Source organism: Lepidothrix coronata, unplaced genomic scaffold, assembly GCF_001604755.1.
Source record: "Lepidothrix coronata isolate B3197 unplaced genomic scaffold, Lepidothrix_coronata-1.0 Scaffold215, whole genome shotgun sequence".
NCBI classification, from domain to species: Eukaryota; Metazoa; Chordata; class Aves; order Passeriformes; family Pipridae; genus Lepidothrix; species Lepidothrix coronata.
In genome coordinates, this window is record NW_016690395.1 from 1,040,195 (window position 1) to 1,052,998 (window position 12,804).

The 12,804-nt window shown below is 37.7% G+C and overlaps 1 protein-coding gene and 1 long non-coding RNA gene across 3 annotated transcripts in view; one reads left to right on the forward strand and one right to left on the reverse strand.

The window, feature by feature from the left end:
• Positions 1-12,804, reverse strand: part of PAPSS1 (3'-phosphoadenosine 5'-phosphosulfate synthase 1) — a 57,935-nt gene that overhangs the window by 42,299 nt on the left and 2,832 nt on the right. For both annotated transcript variants that reach the window (XM_017833508.1, XM_017833507.1), the window contains exon 3: positions 9,580-9,649. In XM_017833508.1, the coding sequence (XP_017688997.1) occupies positions 9,580-9,606 (27 nt within the window). In that variant the 5' untranslated portion in view covers positions 9,607-9,649. The remainder of the gene's footprint in view (positions 1-9,579; positions 9,650-12,804) is intronic.
• LOC108506471 lies at positions 96-6,058 on the forward strand. Its single transcript, XR_001877774.1, has 3 exons — positions 96-1,320; positions 2,748-4,510; positions 4,623-6,058. It is a non-coding gene; the product is annotated as an uncharacterized LOC108506471 (long non-coding RNA).

A 12,804-nucleotide genomic window follows, 5' to 3' on the forward strand; every position in this document is an offset into this window, starting at 1 on the left:
GGAGGAATTTCTTCACAGAAGGGGTGATTAGACGTTGGAATGGGCTGCCCAGGGAGGTGCTGGAGTCACCGTCCCTGTAGGTGTTTAAGGAAAGGCTGGGCGTGGCACTTGGTGCCATGGTCTAGTTGACAAGGTGGTGTTGGGTCTCGGCGATCTCAGAGGTCTTTTCCAATCTAAATGATCCTGTGCTTCTCAGCCGCTCTCCACTACGATATTAAGCTTGGGTGGCACAGCGGAGGTGTTCTCTCTTGTGTGTGGTGCTCCCAACCTTCTCCAGTATCACGCAGAGGAGAGGCTGTTCTGCCCCTCAGGAAAAGCTGTGGGCCAGGGGAAGGTGTGGAGTGGCTGTTGCGTTATTCTGTGGCAGGGCAAGCTAAAGACACAGCCAGAGCAGAGCACTCTTTTCCCTGCCTTTGAAGTAAGATGGGGCTTTGCTGAAAAACTTTAGCTTGGAGGTGATGAAACTGAGAAGCAGTAGAGTTAACATCAGTGGTGGTGCTGTCATGAGTGACTGGAAAGGCAAGGACTGTTTCGATTGAATCTCCCACCTTACAAAGATCTCCTCGGCAAACAAAGATAATCCCATGCTGTGCTCTAGGAAATGTCTAAATTCTAAATTGTGAATTTAGAACCAGAAGTTCTTGGGTTCTTATTTCCAGAACTGAACTGCTCTAGCAGTCAGGTGCTAATCTTAAGGTGTAGGCGATGCCATGCTAACAGGAGTGGCATTTGTTGTATAAATATTAGCCCATTTATGTTAGTTCAAGGAAGAAAATGCTTTAGCACTTAAGTGCTAAAGGTGGAATAGTGCTGTAATTACAGGAATTACATGTACTATAAAAACGTTAGTCTATTCACAATCTATCTTGTAGCATGTTTGTTCTCTGATGGTTTTAACAGAAAATAAAAAGGCCCTCTTTGTGGATCAATGTTTACTCCTGCTATATCAGAAAGACATCCTTCCAAAGAAACTAAGGTGTTGGTTTAAAAGCATGTATTGATATTCGGATTAAAAGCTTAAAATCCTTATCCAAGGTAGATGATGTCTCTGAAATCAAGAAAAAAATAGTTGGAAATGCTCTTAGGCAATTTGAAGGTCAGATGGAATGAATACAATTAACTAAGAAATTTAAAAATTGCAGTTGTTTATTTAGGCTTGACTAGAACATTATACCACATGTTGTCCTGCAAGTAACTGTTCAACAGATGGTCCCTGGCTGTATTCTGACCATGACAAACAATGACAGAGCCAGGGCCTGGATTTTAATCAGCAGTGGTCTCCCAAGCATGGAGAGAGAACCAGCACAGTGCTGTAGAAAGGTGAGTTAAGAGCTTCCCCCTGTTGACTATCCAGTTATTTCTAGGGTGTCCTTGGTTACCTGTGCTTTGCACAACGTTGTTTTACATGGCTTGAGAGTAATTCTCAAAGTTATTTGTGGTCACATTCTTTTTAAAATTCTACTGTTATTTTATTATAATTATTTTGATGAAATAGGTACTGTTCATTCTGCAGTCTGAGACAACAGTGGAAAGACGGTGGTTTGCAAGAGATGTAAATTAAATCCAAAATAAAGGCAGCCCACCTAATTATGCAGCAGTGACTTCTTACAGGTCCATTTGGCTCCCTTGTAATACTCACTCATTGGCTGGGAGCAAACCAGCAGATTTTTTTAAATGGTCTGCATAGGAGTTTTGCTTTGGTCAGCTGCTTGCCAGCAAGGAGTCCCATCATGGGGTCTTTCTTGCCACCTACTTTGTGAAGAAATGTTGGATTCTGATTTGGAGGTTGAAAAAACAAGGCTTTGAGCACAGGTGAAGTTTTAGGCAATGGTATTTAGAGTTCGAAAAACTGAAAGAGAAGAAAATGCAGTTGTATTAATTAGCATGTACGCACAATGCCACCCAAACAGATTGAAGGCAGGGAGCTGCATGATTCCTTCCAGAAAATGTTGGAAAAAACCTGATGAACGGACCATATACTAGTGAAATGTGAAGTATGTCTGCAAATACAGACACTATTGGTCAGACAATGACATAATCTTAGAGGTGATAAAAAACTGTTTCTGAACAGCAATTCCTAAAACAGATCACCTTTTATGATTGCATTAACATTCTAAAATATTGTATACATATATATGCATATATAGTATAGTAGAATATTATAGTAAAACCACACATTTAGATAAGGTACATCACAGCATGGAAGGAACCACCACTACAGTGTTTCACCAGACATCCTGTCCCAAGATGTCAATTGAAATAAGAGAGATAAATCAAGCTTTAGGATTCAAAATATTCAAAAACATTGGATATTAGGAAAAAATTCTTCACTGAAAGGCTGCTCAGACATTGTAACAAGCTGCATAGAGAAATAGCGGAATCACCATCCCTGGAAGTGTTCAAAAAATGTGTAGATGTGGCGCTTGATGACATGGTTTAGTGGTGCTAAATGGCATGGCAGTGTTGGGTTAACATTTGGACTTAATGAACTTACAGGTCTTTTCCAACCTCAATGATTCTATGATTCTATAAGATTATTTTGAATAGCTTCCAGACATCAATTATAACATAAAAGGAATGTCTGAATTAGAATTGACTGCAAACTAGAGATTAAGTATTCTCTAATAATTTCATTTAATACTTGATGGTTAAACACTGACCACCTACTTGTATATGACTGATATACAAACCTAGAAATGCCTTATCTATAAATATTACCTTTAAGATGCATGTTCTCTGACTTCTAGGAGGAAAAACAGTATTAATGAAGCATTCTCTAGAATCCACCTACAGTTGTCACTTACAATAAAATGAATGAGAAATTAGGGGAGAAATTCATTTAATATTGGAATTGTTCCTCTGCTAAGCATAGTGATCAAACTCTGTTGACATGTCATTCTCATGTAAAGATGCATCTATTCTTTTTTTTTTTCTTGCAAAATATCCAGAGCAGAGTAACTCAGGTAGTCATGCAGGCTGTCTGCAGATTTGCTCCTTTTTTTTTTTTTTTTAAAGATAGCATTTTCAATGTAGATTATGCTGCCTACATAGAAAAGGCTCATTGTTGTTCTGTCAGCAGAGTTTCCAAACTTTATTTCTCACATAAATCATTCTTCTTTTGACACCATTCTAGTAAGCAAGAACTTTAGAATGTCTTTTAAAAAGATAAAACATTTTGTTTAAGTTCTTTTCAAATATCTCTCAACACTGGAAATAGGGCCATGAAGCAATCTCTAATGGCTTTTAACCATAAACTCCTTATTCACTGGTCTCCTGTTGGAGGTGCTATTTTTCCTCTGTCACCAGGTTTGTGTAGTGGAAAAGATGACCATCAAAAGCTACCTGAGATTAACAAAATTATCATGTGGATACTTCCCCTGTAATGCAGCTTGGGTTGCAGACATATGCTCATCTACATTCAAAATAAAATACAGGAAGTCCTGTGTAAGTCCCATAGGTCAAAGATGGGAATAGAGGAGATATTTCTGGGAACCTTTTCTGTCTTTAGCAAAAGCTTTTTATAAATTCTTTAATAATTGGACTGATATGTATGTCCAGCAGAACAGTGTGGCACAGCTGTTTAAAGAAGCCACAAAGAAAGATCAGCAGAAATGCTGATAAAAACCCTGAGTGATGAGAGTACCACTTGTTTTCTGACATACTGCTGAATGTTTAACTCGGACTTCCTTTCATGTCCCACAATACTGAGGATTACAGCTCTCTTCCCAATTACGTTGCAAGTATTACATCTGCTGAGTTTGCTCTTTAGACAAATAAACTCACTCCATGTTCCGTCAGTGTTCAGAATGATCTGTTTTGGCCAGAAGTGAGAGATGATGGTTGGTGGCCAGTTTCAGGAAATACAGTGATGTTATGAGAAGCTGAACAGATGTCATCAAAATAACAGGATATACTCAAGGCTTTGTTGGACGATGGAAGGGTGTCTCTGACAAAGTTCAAAGAGGTAGATTGAGGAAGGTACTGGCTAGGAAAGAGAAAGAGCTAGGGGCAGTGCAGATGCTAGAACTCAGGCTTAAAACTTCTGCAGAGTTCCCAGGGTGCACACGTAGTAAGGTGAAATAGAATACGATTTTAACAGAGGTAGACCAAAATTGTATAGAAAACAGTTTTGAAAAAATCTGATCCTTATGCTCCATCTTTTGCAACTCTATCAAGCTGGCATTTCAACTGGTGTAAAAGCTGTGATAAATGACCACTAGAGGTCATTCATTGAATAAGAAATAATTCAGGCTTTCAGTTGGCTGGTTTGCTGACTTGGGGTTTATTTGTTTTGTTCTTTGTCATTAACATAAAGAGTGAACTTTACAAGAGAGCTAAGTACTAGATTTCTGAAGATAACTGACTATCCATGTTCTCCACAGGTCCTCAGTGATTGTAGGTAGCCCTATGTGACTGCTGACATTTTCAGGAGTGCTAATGAATTTGATTGGGAACTAGACATACACCTAGAAACCTGAATACTTTGCTGTGTGCTTCTTTATGTGTTTAGGTAATTAACACCTTTAAAAAATCTGGTCCTAATTCCAGTATTCAAAACTTCAGAAATATTTATCTGTTTGACAAATGTCTATTTTCCACATAACTGTCTATTTTAAATTTAGGTACTATATAGTTTCACCCTGTCTTTGGCAGATAGAAGAAAGAAAACGTGTACTGCTTATTTAAACATCAGGAGTAAAACTCATAAACTCTAGACAGAAGGATCTTCACTAGTGAAGCAGAACTAAAGACAGTACAACTGTGAAGGTGTTTTCCCCTTTCTATTCCTATTAAAGCCTCTGTTCAACATTTGAAGAAAAATACTTTTTTTTCCCCTTTCTTTTTCCCCATCTTGGCATGTGACATTAAATGTGTGGGAAAAAATCTCGTGGCAAACCTGTAAATAAGCTAAACCTGGTGGGATCTCTGAAGTAGGAATGGAGCAGAAGAAGGTTATCAGCCAGGAAGATCAGAAGATGCTTAGAGAAGAAAACTAGAAGGATCAGCGGTTACACCTCCTGTCAGATGAGCAAAAGAAAATGAAGTTCTATGCAACGGTTCTTATATTAAAGCCAAAGAAGGATGAGCACCTCTTAGCTGTGATCCTAGCAGGAGAGACAAGCTGAGAATGAAAGTGAATGTGAACTAATGGTTTGTTTTCTTAGGGATGAGAACATACAGAGGACTTTCACTTTTGTCAACAATCCTAGGACATAATGTCCCTAGGGCTGTTTTTGCCAAAGCACAACTGTTGAAAAGGAAGTTCCTTCCAAGAGTAGATGGTTTGCAACTAAATAAATACATTGTACATAAAGATTTGCCAAGTAATTTCTAATGTCTCTGTACTATGGAATTGCTTTCTCACCAGCGACAAATATTCTACCACTTTGTTTGCTACTCACTACATACATAATTTATCTTAATGATTGTTTTTGTTATTAGAATTCAAACAAATTTTATTTGATGAGGAAGGCCCTTTCTCAGATTTATTTGTAATACAATTGGAAAGCGAGCCATTAGGGTGCTTTTCAATAATTTATTGCACTCGGCGTGCAAATCCACCTCCTAAGAATAACGTGTTTACGAGAAAAAGTGTCTGTCTCATCTTGAACACTAAATAGAGAGCTGTATCACACACATACCCACCTGTTGGAAACAACTGTAGCAGTCCCACTATCTGATTGCCAATGCAACCATGGCACATTTTGAGAATCTAACTGATGTTTACTCCAGGAATTATTTCTTCTGAAGAAATCTTTAGAAAAGCTACTTTAGTTGTCTTTAGGTAGCAGTTGGTTTAGTAAGCAGTTTTGCAAATCCACATAATTTAAAGTTCTATTTTTTTCTAAATGGAATTAGCAAGTTCTGAGATAATTTTTAAATAGGATTGCCCACAACTTTAAAAGATGGGAAAAACATTCTGTATGAAAAGTGTTAAAAGTGTTGTACACATGGATACTAAAAGATAAATTAGTGACTTGCCACAGAATCACTAAGCTTTGAAAGATCGCTTTGTAAGAATAACTGCTGAAAAAGTAAATTAAAGGTTTCCAGAAAAGTGTGGTCTGCTCATTAGAAAACAGGACAAGGATCATGAAATGAATCCTGGGAGGAAAAAAGTAATTTATACTTTGTACCTCCAGTATTTGTTGTTCAGTACCAGACCTGTTGACATAAGTTTTGGAGGACTACCCAGAACTACTAAAGCCATGTAGATGCCAACCATCCTTGAAAAATGAGTGCTTTTAATAGGTCTGCAAGATTATTACATGACTAAAGATTTTTGGCTTGTCATTCTGTGTTTCAATTTCTCATCCTATTACATATGAATAATCATTCTTTTTACTGTAGCTACTTGATTTGAGGAAAAGTCTTTAAAACCAAAGACTTTTTATATACCCTAAATATTACTATGTGGATACATTAAAGAAAGTTATTCTACCATGGTGGCATTTACTAGTACAGAATTATAAAATATATTTTGGTGGAGAACACCTAAGGGCCAAAGTTAACAGAGACTCAACACATTTCTGGTTCAGTTCAAAAGGTGCTTAAATCCAGCAACTCAAGAACAGGAAAAACACTTCTCTAATCTAAAATATTTAATCAAACTACAGACATTTTCCTAAAGGCTAAAAGTACTGAATTATTTACGAGATGTGCCACTCTGAAGCAGCTTTAACTGAAATACTTTCTTCTAGACATCTCCAAGGAATTTAGAATTCATATTTTCCCAGAACAACTGGTTCAATCCCCAGTGGGGCACGTAGCCAACCAGCGTTACAAGCAGAGATGTTGCATGCTTTCTTGGTGATACCTCACCCCTAGAGCTGGTCACTTCCCGTGCCCCCCTTCTGGTTAAAGGTGGCAGCAGCAACAGTTGGTTGTTAACTGACAGCTAACCTGGTTCCCAAGGAGCAATTTCTCAGCTCAGGGCCTCAGACAGGTGCTTGTCTCAGCGTGACTTTGCCATGGCTTTGGTCAGAGTGATCCAGAGAACAGCCTGTGAAGTGGTTGTACCATGATCTCTCCTGACTCCAGTTGAACAGATGATTAGTGCACTTAATCAAATCAAAAGGAGCTGAAGGTTTTAGCCCTTTTTAAGAGGCTTTCAGCCCAGTAGCTAACAGGATCAGTCTCTAAATGCTTGAGTAATAATTTATTTTCTTTTATTCCCTTTGATATCTGAGAACAATGTTCTTTGCTATGCTGACAAACACACCAGCAAAATTGAAATAGAAGAAAAGCAGCAAAAAGTGCTGGAAGTTTAACTGTTCTTTCCTGTGGGTGCAGTCAGTTTTGGTCAGACACATTTATCTGGTCACCTTGACTCCTCTCTGACTCCTTAAAAATTTTCTCTTGTGACTATAAACAATGTAAATAGTTGGAGGAATAGTTTTATAAAGGTCTTGGAAACAGAGACCTTTCAGACCTTTTCAACTTTAAAAACTCATTGGAGCAATCTTTTGAGTTACTCAGGTTCACTAACCATAGAGCTAAACAAGATCACAAGGATCACCCCTGAAAAAAAGGTCTGAAATTATTGTTACTGTCTGAAAAAGACTGCAATATCTTGGACAAATTCTTCAACAAGCAGACCAGATGGGATTGCATCCAGAATCTGACATTTCATTCAGCAACAGCAGAAAATGGTTCCAGGCTCATACCTGTCTGCTCAGCAAAGCTTAAATTTTGAACTGAGGGAAAAAATTCTGAAAATCATAACCCTAAGAATGATGCCTTGGTAGCCTTCAGAACAGGATATATTGAGTAAGGAGAAGAATAAAAAGAGGTCCTTTCATTTATCATGCAAAGAATGGAGAGAGAAAAGGAGGCAAAGAAACTAGGAGAGAAGATATATTCCTGGTAGGAAAGTTTTTCTGAAATGTCAGCCTGTAAAATGTCTCAATAAAAATGAATCATCACTTCATGAGCACTGTAAGCATTTGTCCTTATGAATCTTTCTCTGTTGTAATATCTTGCTGCCTTAAACAGTTCTAATGTTATCATTTTGGAAGAGGGGCTGAAAACTTAAAAAATAATAAGAACTAACCTACAAGGGCATTTTCACCCAAAGCAGGTAGAAGAACTGCAGGAAGAAGTCCTGTAATATTGAACAAATATATGAGAAATAAATAACCTGGTTTTATTATAAGCAAATGAATTTAGTGGAAAAACAGAAGGGGGTGGGGTTTCGTTCGCAAAGCCTAGCCATGATGAGTTCCAAGGGTTTTTTTAGGCGTACAGTGAAAGCTGTAAGGTGGAGGGTCCTGTCTGGGCCTGACACCAGGGAACCTTTGTGGCCCGGAATAGGGAAAAGTATAAAAATAAAAATGTATCCTCTGCCACGTGGCTGTCCATTGTGTATGGAGAGACCCCCGTACCGTACAGAGGGATACGTCACAAATCAATCAAGAGGGAAGGTAATAGCCCCTCCTGAGTCCAAGAAATTACCTTTTAAGGTAAAAAACCGGTGGTCACTGAATATTTAACAGCTTATATAACCGAAAGAATACAAAAAGCGCGATTTTCAAACGGTTGGTGTGCCTTTAGGTCCATGTGACTTGGAGCGCACCCAGCACGCTGCAATAAAGAACTTCTCGCTACACTTTCCTTGTCCTACAGGTATATTTTTTCTGTTTCTAAATCTAAAGGGAGGATTTTTCCTACAGATAGACTTCTAGTAATCTGAAATAATTGCCTTTAGATACTGTTTTCTAAACACTAAATCTGCTACCTTGTTAGTAAAGACAGGTCATATTTTAGTTCTTTTGTGGCTCAGTAAGTCTTTGCCTTCACATCTGTTTTATGCCCAGAAAACTGAAATATATCACCAAATGTCAAAGTCTTCTCAAAAGTGTGCTGTAACAAAAAAAGCCTGAAGAGCCAACAGCAGGCACAGGAATCAGATTGTTGAACTGTACGTTCAGTTTCAGAAGGGAGCATTAAAGTTTGCACCTCCCAATACAAACACAAATGAAGCACCTGGAGTCTCTTCAGACTCCAGAAGCTTAGCACGTATCAGGCCCAGTGGACTGAGAGCAAACAGCACACTGGTAAGTGTCCAAGGGACAGACTGACCTGGTTTGTGGCAGCATTACCTCATGTATTACATTGTGTTTCACTTGGTCATAAGAAGTGTGACTGCAGTTTGTTTGACCTTTCTAAATCTTTATAAAGGTTATGTCTGTATATGGCCCTTGAAACCCATGGTTTAATATGTATTTACTTGCAAGTTGATTCCCACAAAGGACTCAGGTAACGTTCAACAGAATGCCTAACAGTAATTAGAGAAACCTTAGGAGATTCATTTATTATTACTCAGAGTTGGATTGTAATGATATAAAATACAGTCATGAAGGAAAAAGAATGCTTCAACAGTGTGCTTTTGTTCTCTAGAAAGCTGTACTGCAGAACAATTTTTCAGGATGTTACAGGAGAACGAAAAATAAAGCTCACAGTACTTTGAAAAAAAAGACAACATTTGAATGGGAGGAACATCTGAATAGGAAGCAGAACAGAAGAAGTTAAATAAGGTAGAAAACAAAGAAAGCTTTGAAATTATAAAGCAAGGTGTACCTCTGCCAGATTCATCACTGTATTCATATCCAAATTTTCCTTTATACAAAGCCTCTTATCTTCTGTTAGTCTGGAAATCAAAGCGGATGATCAAGATTAAATTACTTGAAATGCAAGCATTCCTATAGAGAGTCATCTTTTCAAAAAAACTTCCTTCCTGATTAAATTTTAGAGACAAATATCGGTGCTCCATAAACATCATCACAACACTTAACAGTGTTTACATACTTCCTGATAATTCTACACCATGGTTGTTTTGACTAGAAAAAATGGTTACATCTAGGTTTAACTTGCCACATGTAAGCACAATCTGTATATCTCAATTGACAGTCAATAAACAGAATGCTACCTAAATTCAATCTACTATACAGAGTGGCAGAAGCATGAGGATTAGTTGGTTAGGTTCTAAGCCAAAAGGCTTCTATATAGAACTTTGACTTCAACAACTTCCCTAGGTAATTACACCTTGAGGCAACGTGGCTTTAAAATCCCTCTCTGTAGGAGCTGGGCAGTACAGCAGAGTGAAGAGCATGATCTTCTTACTATAAAAAGGTGGAATATTGCCAAAGGACTATTTTATGCATACTTCTACAAACAGTTTGTTTGTTTGTTTGTTTGTTTCTTGGATTTTTTTTGGATGTCAGAGGGGGTTGTCGTGCAGAATTTTGTCATAGAAAGGTAATCTACAGTGATCAGGAGAAGGGTCATGACAGGAAATACACATTTCTTGTTTATGTTTCTGTTTATGATTTCAATAGCCTCCAATTAACCAAAAATACAGCTCAGACAGAGATGAAGTTCCTTCTAACCGAATCATTCTAATTTTGCTTAATAAGTTTTTCTTTATCCTCTAGAGCATCTGCTTTATTAAATTTCTTTTGTTGAGGGATAGTATCTTCACAGCAAACTCATTAGACTTCATTTCAACTCACGTTGATTTTAGTTGCTTAGCTTGGTGAAGTTGTTACTTGACTTCATCCAGAACATTTCAAAGCTGCACATGAACAGCTGGCTATCTGCTGTGGGGGAGGTTCCACTTGATCCTGAGCCTTTGTGCTTAGTTAGTCCCTTTGATCTGGTTAAACTGACCTGTACCGTAAAATTACTTGATTTCTTGCTGCCAGTCACATCCACCTTGCCTCATGGGCCTGAAACTATTTCCATTCACTTGCATTCTAAATATTTGTCTATACATACAGTTTTTCAATAGTTATATTGATGAGTCCCCAGTGTGTGGAGACAGGATTTACCAGCAGAAGTTCTTGTTTCTGAGTCTGGTTTTAGATACTGGCTGTTCTCTTCTGATTTTTTTCTGTTTTGGATCGGTAGAGCTAAAAATGAATGAGGGTGCCTTTGTGGAACCTGTCATTATGGAACTCAGTGAAAATTGCACCAGATGAAAGCCTAGAGCAACTTTTGTGGGAAACCACATAAGAACCACTCTGTGTGTATTTACACAGCAGCCTATAAAATTTTATTCAGATCTGAAATATGAGTATGACCTTCATAATCTTCCTCTGTAATTTGAAAACATAGAAGTACAGTCTAATGTATCTTTTTTAGCTCAGAGAACACATTCTTCTCAGAGAATTTCATAGGTTTCTTGGAAAATTTTCCAGAGTTATAAATAAGGAGAGATGGGTTAACCTGTCAAAAACAGATGAGGAAAAAGAGAAAACCAATTTAAGCAACTTACACGCTTGTCTTTTAAACAATCCCTGTGTCTGTTTGTGTATATTGGGGAAGTGTAGAACCTGAACCTTTGGCTGCCAAATCTTTCATAAAGAAGAACAATTTGTTCAACATGTGAACACAAACAAACTTCTCACAGACTTTCCCCTGCACTTTAAACAATGCAAGCTTTTCATTTTATTTACTCAGAAAAATGTAATTGAGATCCAGCAGATGATTTTCCGTGGTTTCACTCAACATAAGACTCACAGCTCAAAGAACAAAAAGAGCAAGCATCTCGTACTGAGATGACACAGTGATATATCTTCTGACTGAAGTAAAACATGGGATCAACAGTCCCCATACAAAGTAACTCAATCACATTCCTTCACAATCCATACTTGTCTGAATCTATGCAATTTGGCAGCTTTGGATAATTTCCTTTACTCCTCACTTCAGCCTCACCCTTTCCATCTAAGACTATAATTTTCGGGCCACTGCCTTGAAAGGCTCTGTTATAGACCTAACATTTATAGCAACCCTTGTGATATATCTATACAAGCCAGTCCTCTCTTCAGAATCTGTAATCTCTCACTTCAGAGCTCATATTTGAAGCCCTTGATTCGCTGTGGTTTAAAATAAAACTTTGAAGTAAACTGCATTCTTTGGCAATAGGGAAACCCACAGGCTCCTGGCCCTTTTGATCCATCTGTCTGATGCCTAGGAAAGCAGAGGCCTTCATCCATCTTAATGGCTATGTCCCTGAAATAGCAGACATGGTTTACATTGACCACCTATTTACATTTCAGGAGGACATTAACCAAAGAAACCAATGATGAGGAGACGTTGTGTTCATAGATTTAGAATAAGCTGCTGCATATCTCCTTGAATACCAGTGTTAAGAAAGGAAGACATCAGACTAGGAGAGCTTTCTTTTCATATTCTCTGGCTTCAAGAGAAAGAGCTCCAAAGTATCTGTGGTTAAGGCTTTGTACTAACAGTGTTAACAGAATAAGACATATGAATATATGGGTGAGTCAGACCCTAGTAGCAAATATTAAGGCCTTCCATATTACCAGATAAATGGTCAAAATTTAAACCCATTGTTTTCAGAAATTCTAACTTGAAGGGCTTTTTTTACTAAGCAAAAATCAGATTTCTCTGGAGTCATCACTGGAAATGCTAAATGGCTTAATTTACAGTGGATGTCGCAAAGAAAAATATAGTTCTCTATGCAAGGAGCAGGAGTTCAAATTCCTTCTTGAAAATTTTGCGGTTCTCCTTTTTGATCCCTTTCTAGAGCATAGGGAAAATAATGAAATTATCGTTTCATCATAGAATGGCATTATTGCTTATACAAGTTTGTGATATATGCTATAAGAATCTAAATGAAAACTTTTATTTTTCACATTAAAATAAAGGATATAAGGACAACAGTTTCAGATGCCTTAGGTGTTTGAATTCTGCAGTGCTCTGCCAACATAGAAAAATTCAATTTTAAATATCTGCCATGCAGTAAGATTTGTACCATTTGTACAAATGTACATACTTGAT